Source organism: Hypanus sabinus, chromosome 2 (genome assembly GCF_030144855.1).
Source record: "Hypanus sabinus isolate sHypSab1 chromosome 2, sHypSab1.hap1, whole genome shotgun sequence".
Classification (NCBI taxonomy): Eukaryota; Metazoa; Chordata; class Chondrichthyes; order Myliobatiformes; family Dasyatidae; genus Hypanus; species Hypanus sabinus.
In genome coordinates this window covers 129,792,549-129,818,626 of record NC_082707.1, presented here as the reverse complement: position 1 = coordinate 129,818,626, position 26,078 = coordinate 129,792,549, and the positions used below count along the sequence as shown (strand labels likewise).

General features: G+C 42.2%; 1 protein-coding gene across 6 annotated transcripts in view; it reads left to right on the top strand.

Moving 5' to 3' along the window:
- The first annotated feature begins 5,016 nt into the window (after nt 1-5,016).
- Nucleotides 5,017-26,078, top strand: part of actn1 (actinin, alpha 1) — a 231,906-nt gene continuing 210,844 nt past the window's right edge. For 3 of the 6 annotated variants that reach the window (XM_059954990.1, XM_059954997.1, XM_059954967.1), the window contains exon 1: nt 5,018-5,272. In XM_059954990.1, coding sequence (XP_059810973.1) covers nt 5,162-5,272 — 111 coding nt within the window. In that variant the 5' untranslated portion in view covers nt 5,018-5,161. Of the gene's footprint in view, nt 5,273-26,078 lie in introns of all 6 variants that reach the window. The other 3 variants (XM_059955005.1, XM_059954974.1, XM_059954982.1) reach the window with 2 other exon arrangements.

The window sequence follows — 26,078 nt, the reverse complement described above, 5'->3', positions numbered from 1 at the left end:
TCAATCTTGTGGCAATGTATTTAATTCCCCAGATAGTTTCAGTTCAAAGCCAAACCTTGGATGAAATGTGAACTCTCCTATTCCCAGCAGAGGCCACTTGTCAAATTACTTACAAAGGAATCCATTAATAAATCTGTAACTCTGCTCTTTGTGTCCTGCACCAAATAGATGCTTCCTTGCACTGACTAGTATGTTCTGAGCAACAATTCTTCTTTATTTTTATCTGAACTATTTCAAAAGTGTGTTCAATAATGGAGACTGGATCAAAAGCTGAATGTTACCTTTCTGCAGCAATCAATGCTCAAGACTAGTTGTTTCATTGAAACTACTGGCCACTACAATTTAGAAAATAGCTATGTTTCTGAAGAGGTTTTTAAAATGATGGCAAACTTCTTATTTTGGCATTTACTTGGTAATAAGCAGTGAGTCTCCCGCTGTGGTATGATGTGTAAGTGCCATATTTCTCGTTGAAGTAACTATGCCATTTTTATGTACGTGGGAGGTAAAAGTTGACCGTGGCAATTTTCCTAAACATGGAAACTCAGTCCAAAATGTTCCGCAGAGGTGTAAGGATGAAGAAAGGCTGCTATACCAGAGAAGGAAAAGTCTGGAGGGGTGTCAAAAGTCAAATCTAAATTGAGTCTGTAGAGTAAGAGGGGGTTGAGAGCTTAATGGGCTTAGAATAGGGGACTTGCTGAAGGGAGAAGGGATGCTGCAAATGTTTGGAGATGGTAGAATGCACTTCTCAAAGAAAGGTGGTAATTTTTAATAATAGGGCAATGAGGAAAATGAAAAATACTGAGAGGATAAACATTTTAAATTTGAGTCAATGGTGGAACCTGGTTTTAAAAAATCAGCTTTAGTCTGGGTATAAATGAAGAGTGAGCTGGAGTTCATGAAGAATATATGGGACGGAGATGAGGGGAGAGAGACAGAAGAGCATTGAACTATTTGAGTTTTGAGGTAAACTGGTTACAGATGAAAGGACTTGCTGGAAAGATCTCTCTGCTTCCTGTTTGAAATGCAGTTTCTGCTGCTACATAGGCAAATGCAGCAACAAAAATAGCTGCATCTTATTCATACAACCGTTAATGAGATTGTGATTAGCTCACCACCTTGTAGATATTGTTTAACTCAGTGTTGGCTCTCATAGAAATACCTCTTTTAGATATTTCCATATACTCCTTTGTGTCCATAAAGGTCTAAAGTTAATAAAGAAATGCACTTCCAATAATTTACATCACCTTAATACAGGGCTTGAACCTCTGATCTCCTGACACTGGTGAAATTGGCGTCACTAGGAGTTTTGGTCATTGTGATGGAAGTACGCTTTCTCTATACTGGAAAAGATGCATGGTTAGAGGATCCCCCAAATGGGATATCTTGGTTGCTAACAGGTTGGGTCAACCTGAGATAAGTGATGAAACAGATTTGGTACCCACATTGCTCAATATTTCCACTTGCTTAAAATTGATAATTAGATAAACACCTCCTCTCCGTTGTCGCTGTCTGAACTGCTGAGCATTTCCAAAGCTCTCTGATTTTATTTCGGCTCGCTGGTCATCCACCTGAAACGAGAAGCCTCTCTTTTGACGCTGCCGTTATACTTCTGTTTCTCTTCGCACGGATACTGCCTGACCTAGGATTTTCTTTCTTTTTTATATTTCAGACTCCCAGCTGCTGCAGTTTCTTTGAAGAGCTTCCGCTATAGACTCTTTTGACATCACTTTACCGTTTCCATTCCCCGTGAAGCCAGAAGCCCCCGGTGTACTTCACCCATTGAGCCCAGAGAGGGAGCTACGGCTAACTATAAAAGGGGGAGTTTTTCCACGATCCTGTTAAGACTTACGGGTTATTGCACTCTACGATCTCAACGACCATTGTAAATAAAACTGCGCTCAGTGATCGCAAGTGCTAACAGGCTTCTAGGGGCCCTGTATTTGAATAGCTGACCACAAGTGGGGCTTCCCACCAGTCTTCGCTGCATTGTGTCGCCCAGGGCCGGGCGAAGGCTCCCCCAACCCTCGCAATGTGTCTCGTCTCAATCTTAACGTCACCTCCAGCCTCTTTTAACTTTTCCCTTATATGGTAGTGAGTTTTCTGGGCTATATCTCCTCGTTCTGTGGGGGCGGGTTCAGCTCAATCTGTGCCTATATTGAGAGATGATAGACTACCTTAGATGGCAAAATAAACCCCGGGTGAGGCAACAGTGATCCCCGCACTCGCCTTGCTTCGCATTTTTTTCTGTGCCACCGGCAGACAGAAGTTTGCCATTAATCTGTGGTATGCGTGTGTTTGGTCACTGCGTTAACTCGGCGAGCGAGAGGGAGAGTAGCAAAGGGGAGAAGTGTTTGCCTAATCCGTGATATTTACTGCATGAGAAAAGAATTTATGACTTTCGGAGGAGAAAGTGATTTTGTTTAAATGCAAAAGGCCTGACCTCCCTCAAATACGGACAAGCTCCTAGATGCAATAAGAAACTGGGTGGGAGAATCCCACTAAGGTATTTCATGATGATGTGAATGACTTTTCAAACGAGCTGAATCGGGCGCAAAAGCTGCGAGGAAGTTTTGTCATTTCCCCCAGTCACCTCGGAAACAATTTATCTGCAGTAAACGATCATGAACACTACGCTCTGAGCGACGTTTATAGCTCATGTTTTCGTGTTCACTGTATTTACAGAGGAACGATAGTATACATATTTAAAGAATACGTTGGATTGATCCGGCAAGGCAATTAGTATCCGGTCCATTTCATACGTTGAAGCACAAAGCACAGATTCTACACAGTTGAGACCCGAGCGCAGTATCACCCATTGCACTGCAGTCACCCCAAGTCACCTGGTCCCGAATGTCGCTGGTCAGTCTCTCCAGTGTGCTGAAAGAAAATAAAATTGTGAGGTTTTGGAACTTTATTACCAACCTCCAGCTCGGGAGAGGGCAGGGGGACACGGGCCGAACAACAAGCTAGAGGTTTATTACAGCCCTCCGCGTCGACCCCAGTTGATGTTAGAAGTCTGACACCATATTCAGTGAGTTAGAGTTTGCTGTCACAGCTACCTTCTCCGCAGGGAAAGATGCTGCCTGCTTCAGTGCATAGATAATTTACGGGTTTTAGATCAATGCTGTAACCGTTAATCCCTTCATGGAACGAACATGTAGTTATTATGGTTTCAGTCTATGAATAATAATAATTGTAGTTTATATTAGAAAACATAAAATATAGAAGCAGGCATGGACCATTGGGTTTTCAATGCCATCATGGCTCAATAATCTGCAGCGGGGACTCATGCAGGGATTTGACCTGAAACGTCAACACCCTCCACTACACACACCCCCACAGATGTAGCTTGACCCGCAGAGTTCCTCCATCAGATCGTCTGTTGCTCCAGATCCCTGCACTCTTGTGCCGTTATTGTGGTTAATCTGCCCTGAGCACCAATTTCCCGCACAATTTTTGCATCACCTGGCCATTCAAAAAGCTATGGGCCCCAGCCTTGAATATGCTAATAAAATTTATGGCCTTCCGAGTAAAGAGAGTTTTCTTAATCCCAGCCGGAAACGGTTGTTCTCCAAACAGAGAAACCATTTCACCTGCGCGTGGTTATCAAGCGATGAACAATTCAGCGTTTCATTGAGTTCATCCCACGAATGTAGTCCCAGTCCGTTTAATTTCCGGGCCTGGAATCCTCCCTCGAAGGAATCAATCCAAGGAATCTTCAATGACTTCCTCTAGGCCAAGGAGTTTCTTCTTGAGTAAAGATGGAAAAATGCAGGAAGAACCTCAACAGGTCAGGCGGCATCTATGCTGGTAGATGTCTGGCCGAGGCCGTTCAACGGGGCTAGAAAGAAATGGGGCAATAGTCAAAAATACATAGTGGATGGCGAAGGGGGGAAGCACAGGCTGGTGGGTGAGAGGTGAAGGGGAAAGTAGGGGGTTTGGATGAGGAAAATGGGAATGACTTAAGAAGGCGAACCATCTCTCCTCGGAAGAAAAAGGATTCATCTGTCACCCGGCATCTCGTGCTCCTTCCCTTTTATTCTCCTTCGCCCTCGTTACTTTCAATCCTGATGAAGGGTCTTGGCCAAAAACTTCGATTATTCAGTTCCATCCATTGATGCTGCCTCCAAACGGTTTTGTACGTTACTCCAACCTCTGTTGTGCCTCTGTAATCTTTCTCGTGTCTTCATTAAGATGCCGCCAGTACAGTATCACCTTTATAAACTGCCGCAGATCCTTTTTGGATCCAGGTGTTATGAGACGCCGTAATCTTTCCTATTTGTGTAATTTATGGCCCCTTCCATAAAGATCATATTTTAAATTCAAGCAAAGACCCCGTTTATCCCTATGTTTTCAAATTACTGAAGTGACAGCTGTTAACTCTGGGACTTGTTTACAAGCAGACTCGAAAGACAGTTGCCACTCGCTTTATTGTGAAAGAGGCTTCCCTGGCATCAAAATACACAATTCGCATTTTTGCCCACCGAGTTGGCCTCTTGCAGCCTCCTTTACAGTCGTGTTTTGTTCGCAGATTATTTGCCATGCATTTTCACTTTAGTAGGATTATGACAATCAATAGCCCCACGTATTTCCTCTTTTGCTCCGCGAAATGCAGCGTTCACACCGGGGAACGCATCTGAGACCAGTCACCATCATCCACAGCGTGAGTGGATGTACCACTTCATGGAACAAATAACAACTCCAATAGCGTCAGACTTTCAGCAGATGCCCCTGCTGCATTTCTAACTTTGCCTGAACGTGCAGGGCTTGCGAATGATGATTGTAATAAATCACAAACATCTCTATTTCTCCGGCCGGCACGGTCTGATGATAACGAGAGAGACACCCCCCCCCCACCCCTCCATCGGACTACCACCCACCCCACAACACCCTCTACATCACAAGGCTCCGGCGCAAATCGGCGGGGGTGACTGACGGGCCGCTCCTGCAATGGGAGGGGGCACGGGCGGCGCGGGGCAGCCAATGGGTGCGGGAGGGGCGGGATTTCCGCGGCCGAGGGGTTGGCGCTGGGTTTCTGTGTGACTGGAGCCGGGAGAGCTGCATTCAGAGAGAGAAAAAGAAGGGAGAGGGGAGTGCCGCTGTTTGTACTCCAGTCAGTGCTACCTTGCAACCAGGACTGTGGCAAGACACCAGCGGAACCATGGATCATTATGAATCAAATCACTCGCAGTCCGATGATTACATGCAGCAGGAGGATGACTGGGACAGAGACCTCTTACTGGATCCTGCCTGGGAAAAGCAGCAGAGGAAGGCAAGTAACAGTGCGTTGTCTGGGTGCTTTTATCTCTGCACAGTCGGCTGTTGTATTCACGTAGAGAGGATCAAAGCATTATCCCCCTCGCTTACGTATCCATTCGGTTAAATGACAGCCTTTGCTAATCACCTGATGCTTTGTATTATATAAACTCTGTATACGAGCGAGTTTTTGCGCCTCGTAAATGAATACTCTCGTGGGGGGGGGGGAGGGGTTTGGAAAAGGGCAGACAGTAACCGTGAGAGCCGCAGATTGTGATTCGTAATTCTTTTTCACCGAATCTTTGCCGAGTCATTTCGCTTTCATATCTGGCCTGGGATGGGAGAGGGACTCGGGAGCTTCCTGGGAAGCTGGAGGGGAGTGTGCAACAGATGGCCGCTAGACGAGTTTATTGGGCAATGAAGTGCCCGGTATTTTTCCCGGGTTTGCAAAAACGCAGAGGCAGATGATAGTCTTGAAGGGACAAGAAGTAGGTGGTCATAATGAAAGAGGGTTGTCTCTATGATCAAGGTAAGGTAGAGAGTGTCAGGAGCAGGGTTTGGGTCCAGTGCTGGCCATAGACAGGTAATCTCCTTGCCTAGCGGAAATATCTGTAATCTGATTTCCACCCTCACCCAGTCTTGGCTGGGCAACATTCAGATCACCACGCCGCCCAGCACAGGCTCCCCAAGTGTCAGTTCCTCATTTTAAACTAGGATCAAATAAAAGTTTCGGTGACATCCTCTCTCGTTAATTTCACCTTCGGCGGCGGCAGCGGTGGATATAAAACGCGCGCGTGGTCTCCCTTTCTTCCTGGAAGAATATTTAGCCGAGCGCTGTATTTTAATCACCTCCAGAGTTCATACTGTTTGGAACTCTGGGCACTTGCAGAGGCCGAAGCTGTTCTGCTCTTCCCTCTCACCTGGCGTTACGGAGTCCCGGACAGTCGTCTAACTCCACCTCGGGCTGCTTCAACGTCAGACATGAGGCAGAAAGCAAATAGAGCGTAATCTTCGACTCGCACCTTGTGCTTTAGCTAGTAGGAAGTGGTTAATAGTTAGATTTACTGCCTGAGACCAATTCTGTTAAAATGAAACATGCTGTGGTTTTATTTGCCTCAGTTTTTTCCCCCCTCAACCCCGGAATCACAGTCCCTTTTGCTTGATCTGAGTTTACAAATGGTTCCTGTTTTACCATAAACTGACAAAAATAGATTTAGGTGGTATATAAAAGATTCTGATACCTTTCAGACAACGCTGAGAAATATTTAGAGCTGTTAAGAGATTGTGAAGTATGAGGGTTGGGTTAATACTGTACAGTCATGTCCAAAAATGGTAACACTCATTCTATGCAAGTGTTTGATTTGTCTTGGCCAGAGGTTTCTTGCATTAGGTCATTTCACTGTATTAGGTATACATCATTTTAAATGTCTGAGTATTTCTGAGTTAACAAAGAAGTGGCATTCTTTTACTGCTTGCCTTCAGATAAGACTGTAAATCCTTGTAAACTCTTTTGTCATTGTTACTGAGTGAAGGTGACTGAGGCTTTTCTCTTAATCTCCTCCTTCTCTGTTTAACAGGCCTAAGGAATGGACTGAAATGTTTGAAGAAAGGAGCTTAACTTCTTAGGAAATTGTTTGTGGATGTCCCAATTTGAAATACTAATAGAAGGACTGAGCCCCAGAAAACTAAAAGGTGTAAGCCATTAGACTTTGTAAATAGAGGGGTGTTGATGTCAATGATAGAGCCAGTCCTCTAAAGCATTGCTGTGGTTCATATGATAAATGTACTCTCTCGGAGCTGTTGGTTATAAAGTTACAGCTTTGAAACCCAGTGCCGAGGAAGGACAGGCAAATCTATTCCCAGCCTGGAAGGGTGTGTGACAGGGAGATAGGTGTGACTGCATTCCCATATTGCTGTGCCCTTTGCTGATGGGGATTGAGAGATGCCATTGAAGAATTCTTGGCGTGCTGTCTAGGGCATTGCATCATGTAGACGGTGGTCACGGTCAGTGTCATGAAGGCAGTGACTATCAGCCATGTGCTGGGATGCTGTTTCCTCTCCCCCCCCCCCCCCCAGATCATTAGTTACAGGTGAGACAAATTTGTCTTCAGATGGGAACAGGAGAAGAAAATCCAATTGGAATTATGAAAAACATTTTTAGTTTGTAAAGGAGCCAAGCTTGCCTGAAATATAAATTAGTTCTTGCCCTTTTATGTAAAATTCCTCCCTAGCTTCACACAGTCAGGTTCTGTTGATTTTATGAGGAGATATACAAAACAGGGAACTTGAGCATACAAGTTAGTTGCATGGCCAGGGTGGTGAGGGCTGTTTGGTAAATTTAGAGTATTAAAGTGGTTCAGTATTACATTGATTGTAGCAGTAATATATATTTTATATTTTGTATTTTGTTTCATGGATCATCGGCCCAATATTGTCCTTTGATTTGCCATCTTGACCAAAAGTTTTTGACACTCAGTCGTCTTGAAGTCCGTTTTATGGAAGCAGTTAAATCAGAGGATCTTCCAGTGTTTTATATTTTTCAAGAGTACTGTTCAGTGCAAAGCAGGAGTGTTGAATCATGTAACTAAACCTGTGTTTGCACACTTGTGATGTTTTTGCAATACTTGAGCTCTCTCGTTTTGATTTTGCTTCTTTTGAAATTGTGTGTGCCATCACAGAATGGACCTCTCTTCCCTCCCCCTCCTCCTCCCACACACCAGATATCAAATGCTAACAGCTTTATAGCCATTCTATAAAATACGGCTTTATTGCTTTACAAAACACAAGATAATCAGCAGTGTAATAATTCAGAACGAATACACAGAATGACCAATTGTAGCGTTGTCTAAAGCTAAATCTTAATATCCCCGTAGAAGGGATATCAAAAACAAGAGGGTGTGGGTTTAAGGTGCAAGGAGAGAGTCTCAAATAGGAATTGAGGGGGAAGCTTTTTTCCACAGAGCATATTTGATGTCTGGAGCTTGCTGCCAGAGGAGATGGTGGAGTTAGATAGAGCCACTGCATTTAATTCAGCACATACACTCAAACTGCTGGCTTGGTACCATGGACTACCCTGAAGAGGTTCGAATCGGGGATATCCCCTAGAATAGTGAAAGCAGCAAACTGTTGAAAATACAGATGCTGCATCCCTTCTGCATTCAAGGCTGAGCCAGAATTCCTGCTGATTTCTTTCCTTTCCCCTTTACCCCCCAATCCAATGATGCTGAGGCTGACTGCAGAATCGCCTCTGAGACCCATTAATTCAGTACCTGTAAGGGATCGAAACTGGGTGTTTCCAGACCTGCATGGTGCTTCAAAGGTGCCGCATATGCCTGTTAAATCACACAGTGCGATCTTACACTTACATTTTTATTTATTCTGTGCATCCCTCACCTTACAGAAGCACTGTACAGGCAAAGGATGGGTGCAGGTAGACTTTGGAGAACAACTGCTAACTGGATGGGCACTGTTAATTATAGAGTGCTGGAGATGTTGACACTGCAAAACCAGACCACACTTGTAACTACAGTCAAAAACATAGAGCTTAAAATGAAACGTGTTTTTAACTATCATTCTCTCAAGCAAATTCTACTTTGAATTGATAAATATTCAAGTTACTAAAAATTCTGAGCATTACAGAGGATAATGGTGATTTTTGGAATGAGGTAAGATTGAGAATGTTGACTTCCACAGACAAGCTGATCATCAGCAGTTTATAATGCATTTGCTGCTATCTTTATCCCTAAAAATCGTGATTATTGTTGAGAAGGTGTTGGTAACCTGGAACTTCCTCAAGTAGCTAGTGAGGGGCAGGCTGTAATGGTGAGTGTCACAGTTGATTAGTTAGTGGCAAGTATTACAGGTGAATTTAATCTTGTCCTCATTTGGTAGACCGAAAGCAGTAAGGATTGTCCTATTGGAAACTGAAAGGAGATTACTCTTCTCCAAGCTGGGTGCACGGTGGCTGTCTAGTTTCCATGATTAAGAAAACCTGGCAAAATAGAGTAGGCTTAAATCTGGAAGCATCCTTGACCATACCAAAGTCAAAATCGAGCTTATTTTCATATACACAGTACTGTAGTAATTTTATGTATTGCACAATACTACTGCCGCAAAAAACCCACAAATTTTATGACGTGAGTGATGATAAGCTTAATTCTGTTACGGACCTCTTTTTTTATATATCTATATCTGTACTGTACATGTATTGCACAGGTGCAACGAAAAACTCACTTGTGGCACATCACTCTCAATCCGGTCCCTTGACGATAGTGTCAGAATTCCCAAACCTGCCATTATAAAGATGTTCTGTGTGAGAATGTATTGATATCTCGGTGAAGGACAGTATTGAGGGAAAGCTATATTTTTTATGGATGAGATGTGAGACCAGAGCCCCAGCTGCCTGATGTCCATTGCAAAGCGTCAAATGGCAGAGTCCTCCCATTGCCATGGGAACAACTTATTTCTTCAGCAAGATCATTGTCATTTGTCAAATGCCATTGTTGGTTGTTCTCTTTGTCCAAACGACAGCAATGCACTCCCTCCAAAGTTAGTTCATTAGTTGTCAATTTAGTTTTTAAAAGGTCAGTGTAAGTTTGAATTGGGTTTTGCACAGTAAGCAAGTATGGTAACATTATTTTCATGTTAACATTTCACTATGCAGCTTCCCAATTCACCAAGTGAGAATTGGATGCTTTCTATTTGTTTACCACTCTGTGGAAAAATAATCACGGGTAATTGGTGGAGCTGCATCTGAACTGGGAGATTCACCAATGTGGAAGTGATCGTATTGAAAAATTGCTGACCTTTAGAATTGAGCTGTGCCAGGCAATTAAACACTCATTTTATGGTGCAAATTGCATTTTCAGTTTGCTTGTGGGAGGCATTTCCTAAAGAGATGTCTTTCAAGTTCAAGGGAACTACTTTAAAAAATCGTAGCAACTTTGAACTTCAGCTGGGGCTATGAACTGCTTTGACACAATTCCAAAGATTGCATTATGGAATTGTAAATGACAGTGTGGCTTGGCAAATGTGGTTGATCATTTTGTGGCTTTTGTTACACAAGAACTGAATTTCCTTTTCACTTATGAGGGCATTTCATTCATTTTTTTTCTTTCCCCAATGTGCTTCCACAAAAACAAATGGTTTAAGAGTATACACGAGGAAATCTGCAGATGCTGGAAATACAAGCAACCCACACAAAATGCTGGTGGAACTAGACCTGATGAAGGGTCTCAGACCGAAATGTCGACAGTGTTTCTTCCTATAGATGCTGCTTGGCCTGCTGCGTTCCACCAGCATTTTGTGTGTGTTGGTTTAAGAGTATATCTAGTCACAGAGAAGTTGAGTGTTAGGAAGACTGAAACCTTCACCTCTGACCCTGTCCTGGCTCTCGTCCGCTATTGTTCACATTGGATGCTGTTCACAAATTGATGTGGGGGATTGCGACAACCTTTCCATCCCACCCTTGTCAACCAACTCCTTCTGCTGTCATGACTTCTACATTTCTTTGATTCTGACTGGGGCCCCTTGTTGAACCAGCTTTTTCTTCCATGCTGTTGAACATCGCTCCAACTATCTGCTCATCTGGACGACTGTTGCTTTTCTCTTTGTGTCCTAGTGAAGTACTTTCATGCTTTGCTTAGATTTCAAAGATAATTAACTGCAGGAGTTTGACATTGAAATGCTCAGTGGTTGTGAATCATAGAATCACATGGATCAGAAAATGACCCTTCCCGCTTATCTCATCCATATTGCTCATGAAACCTATCAGCACTAATCCCACTTACTGGCTTTGGCATGTGTACCACAATGCCTTTCCTCTCCAAGTAACTGTACCATACACCTTTTAAACATTGTAATTGGGAAAAGGATTCTATCCTATCATAATTATATCAACTCTAGCAGGTCACCCTTCAGCCTCTGATATTTCCATCAGGATAAACCCAGCTGATCCAATTTCCTATGACTGCGGCTATCCATTCCAGAGAACATCCTGGTGAATCTCTCTATTGCACCACATCCTTCCTAAAATGTATGTGCTCTGTGACTGTGGTATGTGCCCCTTACGTGGTTGTCAAGTTCAAACATGAGGCATGCAAGTGTCGGTGAGGCTCCGTTTTGTGAGTCTAATCACTGACTCATTGTAATATCCTTCGTCAGTTTGAAAGAGACTCCACTGGAATTTCTTTTTAAGGCATCAAGGATGCTGGCAATGGGGTAGAAACAGATATTTAATGTGGCATCATTCTGATGTGCAATTTCTTCCTTGTTTTAAAAAAAAAGTCCTGAATTGCAGGGCTGAAGTGTACTGTTCATCAGTAGTTGCAACGAGAAGTAAGTACTGGGCTCCTTGGCAGCTTATAAGAATGGTGAAGGGTTCAGACATTGTTTTGACACTGAAGCTGGTCATTGGTTAGATTGATAAAAGATCAGGCTGAATCAGTGACTTTTTCTTTGGAGATGCTGCTTGAAACTTTCTTCAGCAATTCCTGCTGCCTCTGTACTCTTCTGTATTTTGTAGAGCGGATTAGGTCATGGCAACGGGTTTCCTGACCTGAAGGATGGTGAATGGAAATCAAAAATCATGGGGACATGCTGATTTTTTTTCTCCTCTGCATCACTTTACAATCTTATGATCATGATTAACATGCCGATGTTTTACAGACAGATTCTACAAAACAGCATTTGATTTATTTTAAATGGTATGGCTGGATTTGACTGTATTTTCTCTGGTTATGGAGCATAGGCATTTGGATGCTAGTTAGTTTAGACACGTTGACCAGTCGTCAGATGAACAGTTCATAATGGGAGATGTACAGTGGGATAGCTTGTGGGTATGGAGTGGAGAGGGCAAGACTGAATTTGCGTAGCTGATTCTGTTGTGCTCACTGCTGGAAGTATTATGGATGGTAATATATATATTTTTTCTTGCTGCTCTAGACTTGATAAAGAAAGTGATCATGATGGAAGCCAGAAGTTGAATCATGGTGTTGTTTGAGGTTGAATATAGTACACAGCTTGCTTAGAGTGCTAAGTCTTGTGGGAGTCTAGGTGGATAATTATCAGAGAAAGTTGGATGAAATTTCCTCTCTATTGCACAGTATTAAGCGTTGTGTAAAGTACTCTTTGTCATAGTTAAAGAATTGTATAGCATAGGAATAGCCCATTTGGCCCATCACACCTATGCTAACCATCATGCCTATTTTAAGATTAATTCCACTTACCTGCATTAATTCTATATCTCTCTAAGCCTTGCTCACTCAAGTATCCCTCAAATGTTGTTACTGTTCCTGCTTGCACCACCTTTTCTGCAGCTCATTTCCAGATACCAATGGTTCTGTGAAAAATTTACCCTTAAATCTACTTATACCCTCCTCTCTCTGACCTTAAACTTTCCTGTGTAAATTTATAATATGCTGCTGTTGTAGGTTAGCACTAAATAACTTCAGTAAGAGTTTCTATCCTTAAGCCACAGTATGCGTTACTTTCACTTGAAGTTGCACTCTTATGAGAATGGGAGATGTGACGGGAAGGGAGAGACAAAAAAAAATTTCACCATGTTAAAAGTGCAGGTGTGTATAACTTCAGGTGAGGGGAATGTCAAACTTGGGACTGATGCTGGTTAAGCCCCCTACAGAAACTAGGAAAGAACAAAGTATTGTGAAGGTACATAGTACTCTGGGCCTGCAGGTAGAGAAAGAGTGTTTGGAAGTTTTTCTTCAGAGATCGTCACAGGTTATTATAGTAGGAAAATTGGACTTGCATAATAGTGACATGAAAATAAAGGTAGCATTTTCTTCTATGCACTGGGACTCCAGATTGAAATACATTAGTTGATAGACACGAGGTCCTGCAGATGCTGGAAATCTTATGCAACACAACACAAAATTCTGGAGGAACTCAGCAAGTCATCTAGCATCTATAGAGGGGTACAAACAGTTGACGTTTCAGGCTGAGACCCTTCATCAGGACTGAAAAGGAAGCGGGTAGAAGCCAGAATAAAAAAGGTGTTGAGGATGGAGGAGGTCGCAGTACAAGTTGGCAGGTGAAAGGGAAGAGGGGCAAGGTGGGTGGGTTGGGGAAGGGTTGATGATAACCCAAATTAAGCCACTGGGTACTTAGCAGAGAGTCTGGGCCTTTGCTGATTCCAGCACAATTTGAGCAGATGCTGATTGGATTGGTTTTGTTAAGAGATAATTTATATAAAGAATACATAAAGTAAGGTTTCTCACGCAGGCCATTTCACATGTAGCTTGATGTATAGCGGACAGAAACTCTGAAACGTTGCTTCCCTCAACCACTTCTACCTCCCAACTTTGTCCCTCCGAAACAAGAAGTCTCCGGCTGTAGATATTTGCAATGTGTCCCACAACTCCCCAGGCCCACCAATAGTTCTGTTTAATATCAGAGAGTGTATACAATATGCAACCTGAAATTCTCACTTTTCTCAAACATCCTCGAAACGGAATAAAAACCGCAAAGAATGTATGACATAAACAATGTAAGAACACCAAAGGCCTCCCACCCCATGCTATGCACAAGCAGCATCTAACCCTCCCCCCCATTAATTCTAGCAAGAAGCATCGTTGTTCCCACCACCCACCACGCAAGCAATGGCAAAGCCCCCAAAGAGAGGCCGTGGTCTACAGTCCATCAAACACTACCTGCTCACTCCAGCATTTCAACATCTCACAGGCACTCTCACTCACTAACAAGGGAGAGACAGATATCGCCCCTTCCTCAGCAAGAGGAGAGACAACGGTCGCTATTTCAATATTACAGTCAGTCTGAAAGGTTGCTTTCTATTTTGAGTTCCCCGACTCGAGAACAGGCAGCATACTCTCCCTCACCATTGTGAGACAGAGAGCGAGAGAGAGATTAATTATTGAGTGCAGAACCCTCCAACAACCACTCTTGCTGTCTTCGATGTTCTGGCTCCTGCTACGCTTCAGCTCACGACACTGGCGGGAATTTATGCCCACAGGGGCTGTGCAAGGCTGTGAAGTCACCCAACTTCAGGCCAGATCTGGACGTACCAAAACGTGTCCGATCGGCGAATTCCAAGAATGGAAAATGCCGTCATGCAAAACCGCAGTTTTGAGTGCCGCTGTCAATCAAAGGTCCCAAAAGAACCCTAGCCACCCTGAAAAGCAAAATAGGGACATTAGGAGAGGAGGAATTTAACTGTTTTGCTGATGAGCTGGGAGGAGTCGCCCTTGGGCGTTATCTTTAGCTCCGCCCACCATGCCACAAAGCTAACATTGAACCCTTCTCAAATATCAACAGAAACATTTCCAGTGGGAAAATTTTAAATGCACCAGAATTTAATATAATGCGGCAGCAATTCTTGGGTTAAAGGGCTATGTTTTTAATTTCTTTCTTACAGAGTTCTATCTATGTAACTGCTATTTTCATGGGCGATTAAATCTACATCTGTTCCATGGCAAGCAGTTCATAAGGCAGAGGTGGATCTCAAAGCAGGGATGTTTCAGTGGGATTTCTGAACTGTAATGTCAGCCCTCCTGCAATGGCACGAGCAACAAACAAAATCCCTGATCCATCTCGGTTCCCTTCACCCAAAGCTCTATTAACACAGTGTGAGAATAGTTTTCCTGTTACATTCCCCTCCCCCACCCTCCAACAAGAAAAGGGTTTGGTTCAGTTATAACTTATTTGTATGATTCATACCAGTATGGAAGCAGAAATCTGAACCCAAAGCAAGTGAAGACATAGAAGTCTGAAAAAATGGAGCAGGAGGAATAGGGCAGTAATTCATGCTGTTAAATGCAACAGTTGCTGTGCAAGGGGAGCACTGGTAGAGAGATAATGGACATGAGTGGTGATGGTATCTCTTATCTGTCATGTGTGCTAGTCACCTGCTGTAAAGGGCAGGTCTTGTAAAACACACAGTTGATATAGTCGGTGAGAAGGAAACCTCATTGAATCATGTAGAAATGCTGCACACAGCTTTGTTTTCCTTGAGCAGGTGTTGTAGGCTGTCGCATTTCTGCTTGCCATCATTGCTCAGGTTTCATTTTTCTGACAGCAGTAAGGTTCCCTCACTGCGATTCTCTTGGGTTATGCCTCCAATTTCTTAAGGCCTGTTGTCCAATGAAAGTGTTGTGATGTGCACCTGTAGGCTCTCGACAAAAGGATGGAGCGTATTATCCACTTGCATCAGGGCTTTCTTGTCAGTCATTCATTAGAAAAGACCTGGTGCTAAGCTTGGGGCTGAGATATCAGCTTTAGGAATCCTACAAAACACAAGAGGACCTTGTGGCCCTTTGTACTGATGCTGCTCTTCATCAGTTGGTTCCACTGCACCCAAAGCCCCAACATATACTATGTTGAGTGTCCATTCAGTTACCCTGCAATTGAACCTCCAAATCGGTGGATCTCAACATGAGCTATACCACGGGGTCACGCCAGAATTCACAGGGGTCACAAATGGAAAAACAAGGAACTAGGGGCCACAGGATAAGTTTACTGTTTTTATGAAATATTACTAAAATATATAAACAAAAAGAAACAAATAGATGTTAAGGGTAATCGGGTTTGTCGGGGGTCGCTGGGGTGGCTCGAGGGACGGGATGAGCCTATCCAGACTGTATCACAAACACAAATAAATAAATTATTATTTAACCAAGTAGCAGCCAGATATTCAAAAACGTGCCAATTTGCATTAGTTGCAAGGATCTTCGTAAATACACAAAATAATAATATTAAGTGCTTTTTCATTGCTGGTCAGAAGAATATTATATATACATTAATAAAGAGCTTTGAAATAAGTTTTATTTTTCATATACACCTGTAACATTGTATTTAAAATATAATAATATCTATAACTTGTTAAAACATAAATATTGACTGTATATCAGAATAATTAGCAGAGTTGACCAAAGAAAACTTTAGCAATGAACGGAGACTATGGAGGGTGGGGCCGCAAATGTAAATGAAAGTCACAAGTGGGTCACAAGCAGAAAATGGTTGAGAACCACTGGTCTAAATGTTCAGGTAGTGTATCCCAGTTCATAACCATTACACCAGGAAAGGGAACTGAAATCGATCTTTTGGGGTCTTTGACTCAGATCGTTAACTGTTTCTCTTTCCACAGTTGCTGCCCGACATGCTGAGTGTCTCTGGCATTTAATTTATTTCAGGTTTCCAGCAGCTGCAGTATTTCTGCTTACTGTTGAAAATAAGTTGACATGTTGAGCTTGATTGTAGAGCATTACTGTGATTTTACTTATGTGTTTCAACTGATTTTTTTTTAAAGTGTGGAAAATGAAATTTAATGTCAAGAAATGTAATACAGAAACTATAACAAAATACACGGTAATGAGGAAAACATTGAGCAGTATGAAGGAACACAGGGACCATGGAGTTCAAAGTCAAAGCTGAGGTTATTGTCATATGTACAGTACACTTGTGCACAGATGCAATGAAAAACTACTTGTGGCAGCCTCATAGGCACATAGCATTATATAAGCAGCATTCACAAGATAAACATAAATTATATACAATTTCTACAAGAAAACACAGAACAATTTTAGTGCAAAGTGGCCATGGTGTTGCTAGGGACTAGGGTTTTGCCACACAGCCGACAAAATAGCAGGAAGAGTCCGTATGGTTTGCTCAGAAGGTACCTGGGATGTTCTTCTTAGCCAAGCCAATGAACATGATCATGGAGAGGATGTGGTAGATTTGTATATCTTATTTGTTAGGGTTTGGTAGAGTATTTCGTACAGTTCTAATCATTACATTACAGGAAGGATGTGATTACATTGTGAGGAGTGCAGAGAAGCCTTGTTACCAAGACTGGGGAAATTTTAGCAATGAGGTTATACATGACAAAATGGAGTTGCCTTCTTTGGAACAGAGGAGGCTGAGGAGAAATTTAACTCGGGTCTATTAAATTATGCGTCGGTTAAATGATAAAGGAAGGACCTATTTGCCAATGTGGGGTCACAAAAATCATTTTGAAGTTATTGGTCAAAGAAATTTTTTCAGCAAGAGTGTGATGATGCCTGAAACGGTGGTAGAAGCAGACACCTTCATCACTCTTTGGAAGAATTTTGGTGTGTGTTTAACCTGCAAGGCTACGGTCATGCTGCTGGAAGTTAGGACTCAGCTAGTTCGATCTTTTTGATCAGCACAGATATAATGGATGAAAGATTTTTGATTCCATTGTTCTATTGGTCTTTTCATTTCCAGGGTTCAACAGAGCACACATGTTGGCCACATGTATCTGTCCTCACTGCCAGCCGATCTGTTTGGTGCCCATAGGGCATGAATGTTCCATGGATTATTTGAACGAAACATCAAAACCCACATCATGTTCCCTCCCCTCCCCTCGCACTTAGTTCTCTCTTACTACTGGGTTTATCAAGTATTTTCTGCCCATATGTTACATAACCCAACACCATTTGGCTCATTCCCTATGATCCTTATTTTTCGGCTTCAAGACACAAATATTTTAATAGTATGTTGTTTCCCCTCCAGCAACAGCTTGTGGAGGAGAATATATTTTTATCACGCTCCCTGAAGATGCAAGCTTGTTAGTGCAAAGCAGCGCACTTTGCCAGCATACAGAGAACTAGCAAATGTAGGATGATGTGTTTTACACACACTGAAACGAGGAGCTAAACATCACAGTGCAGTGTTAGTCACTTTAAACAAATAATAAACCTGCAAAGGAGATGAAAGGCACTAAGCTGAAAGATTAGCCATGACCTTATTGAACAGAAAGAAGGGGCCCAATGGTATGGTCCATTCTTATTTTTGTGTCTTGAGGACTTTTGAAGGGACACTTAAATACCTGCACACGTCCCTGGATGGTGTACATCCTTAGTGCATTGACTCTTGAAATGGCCCTTCATTCAAGCTTCAGTTTATCACAGGTCTTGAGCCTTGTGTCTCGGAGTTGATCAAAAGTCACCATCCTTGCCCTTGGTGGCTTTTCCCTTTAACTGGCCGCAACCCTTCTCCTGCCTCAAGGGTGTAGATTTAGCACGAGCTTTTAAAGCTCCAAACACGCTAGTAATGTGCCAAGTTAGACATAGATTAAACATTTCAGTCTGGTCCTCTCCCCATTGATGCTGAGCTTTGCCAGTTATGGCATCTTCTGTTTATTCAATTACACATGCAAGTATATGCCTGTGAACGTGGAACAGAATGAGGCCTGGTGTTTGTGTGCAGTCCCTGGGTTTTCTCACAAAAAGTACTATCCCTATCCCCTTTCCCCAAAGGCATCCTATGTTCTCTGAGGCTTGGTAGATAGCTGAAAGTTGTCCCTGCAGTTGAGACTCTGTAGCCCAGTACCCCTGGGACTGGACTGGTGGTGGACCACAAAAGTTGTCCTGGTAACCCCACTCTCCACCCCTCTTTAAATAAATGCCTTAATCCTAAGTGTAGGCCACTCTCTATATTTATTGCTATGTCATAAAATGTAGAATAAAATTTTAAATTGAAGAATAAGGCAATTAATTCCTTGTATTGTTTGATGAAATATAACATGAAACCTTTAACTAAAAAAAGTGTGGTGCATGGCCAAGATGTTAAGGCGTTAGACTAGCGATTTGAAGGTTATGAGTTCGAGCCTCAGCCGAGGTAACGTGTTGTGTCCTTGAGCTTAACCACTTGTCACTTAACCACACATTGCTCCAGTCCATCCAGCTGAAAATGGGCACCAGCAAAATGCTGGGGTTAACCTCGCGATAGACTGGCGTCCTATCCGGGGGGAGGAAACCGGCATAAGCGCCAGTCTGATGAGCCTAAAAGGCTTGGGACTAACTTTAACTATAACTGAAAAGCTATACTGTACTTACATTTATAATTGAATTTATTATAAAGCTTTAAACAGGAAATAAATTCCGATACAAATATAGACAAGCTTAGCGGCTTGGCTGTGCGAACACAGCAATCTCCACACTGCAAAATACTGGTGCTGGATTCACAGTGTTTCTGACCATGGGAGTTGCCGAACCAGAGGGTTCTGCAGTGTGTGGTATCCAGGGGAATTGACAGGAATGCTAGAGGAATAAAATGGATTAGGTAGGATTAATTTGGATGGTGCTTGATTGTCAGCATAGACTTGGTGGGTTGAAGGTCCTGATTCGGTGTTGTCTCTCTCAGCCTCTAAACACTGATGAACGTTGCAATGCTGCCCCAGCCAGTACATACACTGCAGTGAAAGTAATGATCGGATTGGATGGCTAGTAAGCTTACACAGCTGTTGTTAAAACACCTCTGGAGTTGCTGAGGTAGTTAATTAAAACACTCAGTTCTCTCCATAATGAATTTTCAAGGCACTGCTGAGATGATTTTCCTATATTTGATGAAATGAACAATTCACTGTCTGAATCGCTTTAGCTATCAAGCAATTGTTGGACAATAATCGCAGCTGCTGTATGAGTCTGAATCACAAAACTTGAATCTTGCTGGTTTGACTGAGCTGCAGTAGACTATGTTATGATCGAAGAACCATTCCAGGAATTGATGTCCTAAGGATATATACCTTCCAGGGATTTAAATGTGAGAACTTTGGGAGGAACATTAGTAATAGTGAGAGTAGCTTATGTGACCCTTCAGAACCGTCTGCCATTCAGTATGGGCATTTAACCACAGCAACAACTACCTGAGCTAACTATTTATTCCTTTATTCCCATAGTATCCAACGATGCATTCGCCTCTTTCTTACCTATCCTCTTAGGTAGAGAATTCCAGATTACTACCCTCTGGGTTAGGAAATTTCTTCAAATCTGTCCTGGATGATTGACTCATTATTCTGGAACTCCGACCCTTAGTTTTGGACACCCTAGTCAATGAAAGCATAATTTCTGATTCTATCCTGTCAGGCTCTGTTAGAATTATCCATTTTCTCAATGTGGTCTCTTTCTAGTCTTCTGAATTTTATATAGTTTCAGCCCAATTGGCTTAACTTTTCTTCATTGGACAAATGGTCTCCCATCATCACTGGTATCAATCGGATGAACCTTCACTGGGTTTCCTCCATCACAAGTCTATCCTTCGGTGTCAAAAGTAGAATATTCCATATGTACTTCCACCCATTTGCTCTTAATTGCTGTATCTGTGCATTAAATTGCACTCATTAAACAAGAATGCCCAGGGCTCTCTAAACACATACCTTTTTTATCCCAAAAAAGCACCTTGCTTTTCCATTATTTTTTTCCCTCAAGTGGATGATCTCATATTTTTCAAATGGTAGATTCCACCTGCCCCTTCTTTGAGCCTGTACCTATCCCCCTTAAAGCTGTGCTGCATTCATCTGCACTGCACAATGCTGCCTAACTTTGTTTAAAGAACAGACACTGGTGATTGTCATCTGTTTGATATTTATTGTGGGTTCTATGCCTTGTTTTCCACTCCAGCCCAAGTTGTACATATTTCTCACAGCTCCAGGTAAAATCTGCTCCATTTTTGAGTGGTTGTCAATTATGCTGAAGTGATTGCAAATGAATTCGGGGCTGCCATTTAATCATTGAGTAAGTGAATGGCTTCCCCTTCTTTTCTTTGTTTGTTGTAGATGCCCACAGTCACATTAGCTTCATGCAAATGTATCCATGGTTTTTGTTGAGGGTATAATGTGGTGCATTATTTTTGTTTTTCTAAAATCAGATGTCCATTTTTATTGCTCTAGATGAATCATCAGATCATACTGCTGCCTCATGGCTCCAGCGAGCTGCATTCACCCTTGCCTTTGGTTGCTGTCTTTGCAGAGTTGGCCTGTTTTCTCTGTGACTGTGTTTCCTATGGGTGCCCTGACATTCTCCCATGTACCAAAGATGTGTGGGTTGGCAGGCTAATTGCAGTAAACTACTGCAAAATGTCCTCTTGTTAATGACAAAAAGAACCAAAAGAAAATTGATAATGTTATAGTGAATAAATTGCAGGAACACATAGATACGTGGAGAGGGAATGGAATCGTGGGGTGAGTAGAGATGCATGATCCTGGAAGATGTGCATTTCAGTGCCTGCCTTACGTTGGTAGCATTGAGACAGAAGGACAGTACTATTGCATAAATCTAGCAGATTCTTTTTGGCTGTGGAATGTTTGAAACCAACAAAGATGCTTAACCTGTTGCTTCTCATATTTTAGAATCACTTAAAGTATATTGACATTAGAGTTGAGGAAACCATTCTCATAGACCTCCTCTGGACGCTCTCCAATGCTAGCACATCCTTTCTCAGATAAGAAGTCTAAAACTGCTTAGAAACATAGACTCCTAGAAAACATACAGCACAATGCAAGCCGTTTGACCAACAAAGCTGTGCTGAACATGTCCCTACCTTAGAACTACCTAGTCTTTACCCATAGCCCTCTATTTTTCTAAGCTCCATGTATCTATCTCGGAGTCTCTTAAAAGACCCTATTGTTTCCACCTCCAACACCATCGCCAGCAGCCCATTCCATGTACTCACCACTCTCTGCGTTTTAAAAAAAAAACAACTTACCCCGACATCTCCTCTGTACCTACTTCCAAGCACCTTAAAACTATGCCCTCTTATGCTAGCCATTTCAGCCCTGGGGAAAAGCCTCTGACTATTTTCACGATCAGTGCCTCTCATTATCTTGTACACCTCTATCAGGTCACCTCTCATCCTCCATCACTCCAAGGAGAAAAGGCCGAGTTCACTCAACCTATTCTCATAAGGCATGCTCCCCAATCCAGGCAACATCCTTGTAAATCTCCTCTGCACCCTCTCTATGGTTTCCACATCCTTCCTGTAGTGAAGCGACTGGAATTGAGCACAGTACTCCAAGTGGGATCTGAGCAGGGTCCTATATAGCTGCAACATTACCTCTCGGCTCTTCAATTCAATCTCATGATTGATGAAGGCCAATGCACCATATGCTTTCTTAACCACAGAGTCAACCTGCATAGCAGCTTTGAGTGTCCTATGGACTCAGACCCCAAGATCCCTCTGATCCTCCACACTGCCACGAGTCTTACCATTAATACTATATTCTGCAATCATATTCACCTCAATACTCAAATTGTAGTCTGACCAGTGCTTTATAAAGCCTCAGAATTATGTACTTGCTTTTATATTCTAGTCCTCTCAAGATGAGTGCCCAAAATTACATTTGCTTTCTGCATGACCAACTAGACTTTCACTGCTGTCTACTAGGACTCAATGACGGCTGAAGACCAGATGAATTGCAAGACTGAAGTCAGTGTTGGGACCACTTCTTTTCACGTTATAAGTCAATGATTTGGATGATGGAATTGATGGCTTTGTTGGCCAGGTTTGCGGACAATATGAAGATAGGTGGAGGGGCGGGGAGTGTTGAGGAAGCAGGGAGTCTGCAGATGGACTTGGGACAGATTTGGAGAATGGGCAAAGAAATGGCAGATGGACGATAACGTGGGCAAGTGTCTGCTCGTGCACTTTGGTAGAAGGAATAAAGGTATAGACTATTTTCTAAACAGGGAGCAAATTCAGAATCAGAGGTGCAGGATTCCCTAAACATTAATGTGCAGGTTGAATTGGTAGAAAAAGCAACAGTTAAGCAGCTAACAATATTCTGCAGGGAAGGCACTTACTCTTATTGGGTTTGTGGCAAGAACACATGCGCAGTTCTCTCATTCTTGAATATGAAGAAGGCCCATTTTAAGATATCCTGCTGACCTTGCCTCTCATTGTCTCTTGTAGTTTCTGCTGCCCTTCAAATCATCATAGTAGATGAACTACTTTGTGCCTATCTCAAACTGAGTGCTTTAATGCTCTGTGTTTTTAGAAAAGTTCCTGGGTTCTGTGGAAGTTTACAGTTGAGCTGGTGTTGGCGAGAAGCAATTTAGATTCATTATCCTACCTAATCTGTTATTTACTGACTGGGCCATCTTAAAGCCAGAGTATGCTCATTTAATTTTCTTCCTACTGAGGGAAGATTTGCTTTTTTTCCACAGTACGACTTTGGATTCTACACACATTGGGTGTTTGACCTTTTGTGATGATAAATGCGGCACAGTTCTGGGAAGAGTCAATTAAGGAAGGGAGGGGAGAAACGCACATTTCCTCACCCAGCCAAAGATTCAGAGGACTGCTGATTAGTGTTCTGTCCCAGTCCATGTTCAGGGAACCTACATAACTCCTTCCAGCCCACAGAGATGCAAATACATAGAGAAAAGCCAAGGTACCTGAATGGCAACTTGGCCCTCGAAAATTGTCTCACTTTGTTTTTAGACAGTTCTTCTGATTTAACTATGTTTATTTTTTGGGCGGGCACTATATGAAAATTATGCTGTTTGCTTCTAGATGGTGTTGTGAACTTGATGCTCTGCTCAGCATAGGGCTTGCTTTTATACAGGGCCTTCCGCATCTTCAGGGTGGCCCAAAAACAATGTAGCCATTTACTTGCCTTTTATCTGTTGCTGAAGACAGAGGCAGCCTGTGCAGAGCTGAGGCTTGCCAACTATTGAGGTGAATTACCAGTTTTAGTTAGGGTGTGAATTTGTCACCAGGCCATCAGCACAATTGCTTTGAGAGGAGGACTGGAAAAAATGGCACAGGATCTTTTCCATCCATTTCTAGGACCAGATGGGCTTTTGGATCAGGATCTCAGCAGAAAGCTTGTGCCTTGACAATGTGTCACTGCAGTAAGTGTGAACCTTGGGTGGGTGACGGAAGGAGGTCATGGGAAACCCTACTGTCAGTGCAGTACATGTTCCTGGTCAGTCCCTGCTGACCTATAGCGGCTGTCATTTGGTCAGTGCCCAACTCTAAAATCCTCACTTATATTTTCAGATATCCTTGTGACCTTGCCTCTCACTGTCTCCTGTAGTTTCTGCTGGCCCTCGAACCACCCAAGATATTTTCATTTTCTCTTTCTGGCTGCTTGGTTGTCCTTTAAATATATTTATTCTACCACTTTTTTTGGGGTAGATTTTCAGGGTCATGCTTCCAGTTCATTCTGATAAGTCAAAGTTGCCAGTGCACAATTTCCTTTAATGTAGGGCTGCCGTTGCATGTCAAATGCCACATGGAGTTGAGAGGTCTTGGTCCAATGCAAGGACATCCAAGGTGACTGTAAATCAGGTTTTGCTGCATTGACTTGACACAAACGCATTCATGAACACACTGATACACACACATAAAGAGCTATTTGAGGTATCTTCTCCGAAAAAGTGTTAAATTGAGCTCCCTTTCTACCTGTCTTTCAAGATGTTGACTTTAAAGGTACAAAAATTCAATTTAGTGTCAAAGTATACATGCACAATACAACTCTGATGTTTGTCTTCTCTAGATAGTCATGAAATACAGAAAGACCATGGGGGTTGATGGAAAAAAAAACACTAACTCCACCCCCCGACATGAAAAAGAGGAAAGCTTGCAGACCCCAAAATCCACCACCCCCTTCCAACAAAAAAAAAGTGACAATAGCATCAAATCCCCACCCCTCCTGCAAAAAAAAGACAATAGCAATCCCTGGCCCCCTCACTTGCAGCGAAAAACAACAACAATAACAATCCCCAATGCACAGCAGGGCTTTGATAGTATCCTGGTCAGTGTTTATTGCTCAGTCAACATCAAGTTAAATAACATCTTATTTTTAAAAGTGTCGCAGTTGTTTTTGGGAACCTTTATGACCTTGCCCATCATTATCTCCAATAATTTCCTCCATCCCAGTGAACCTTCAGGTTCCTGCATCTTGATGGTCTCTCAAATACATTCACTCCATCACCATTCAGTGTCTTTAACTATCTGTCATTTGGACGGTGCCCAACTCTGGTAATACTAAGGTGTAGTATTACCTTTCCAAATTTCATTACCACCCTGTCTCCTTTTAAGCTGCTCTTCAAAGCTTACCTCCTTGATCAAAATTTAATTAAATACTCTGATATCTCATGGGCAACTGGGTATTTAATTTTAATAGATAATAATACTGAAAAATGCCTTGAGGTAATTTGCTGCTTTAAAAATGATGTGTAAGTACAAGTTGGTGATGGTTTCTATTGGAATTTAAAGAACTGGTGAATATACTGGTTCTAGGTTAGAGCAGGCAAAGGTATTAAAGCTGGAGGAGAAACACCGACTTGTCAAAGAAATGGGAAACTAACTGGGTGCGGATGAGAATCAGCATAATAGACCACTGGGAATGACTGAGGTGGAGGGTCAAGATTCTCATTGTAATCATATTTTAATACCAGATATGAACAAGCAATTCCGAGTCAGAAAGGAATCTTATTGTAAAAAGATTAGTTTATTGCAGAACTATAAACTGTTTACTGTAGTAAACATTCTACAGGGTGCCTCTGCTACCACATTGTGTAGTTTTGGTACATTTTTGAACTGTGGACTTTTGTCTTTTGAACCTTGTATCAAATGAAAAATCAAACCACTAAAGATTGAGTTTGGTTTCAAATATAGCTTGTGATAATTAATGTGGGCTTGAACTCTTCATATGAGAGGTATTGGAAGAGCTGTAGGATGTTCAGTAGCAATAATAATAACTTTATTTATATAGCACCCTTCATACATTAAAATGCAGGCTTAAAGTGCGTTACATAGGTTGTAAAGATAAGTCAATGCAGTCATAAAATATGGGACAAAATTAAAAATCATAAGTAAATGCAAACATATAGAATAAAATATAATCAAATATACCAAATGTAATCTACGTTCTATAATAAACACCCTTGCTTATTACATTTGAACATCTTTAAATAGACTGAACTCACAAGTTCTTGCTGATTTTCTTAGTATATCAGCACATCAATAATTTAGATAATCCCACATAACCTAGTAAGGCTGAACACTGCTTTTTAAAAACTCTGCTTCACATGCGCTTTTTTAAA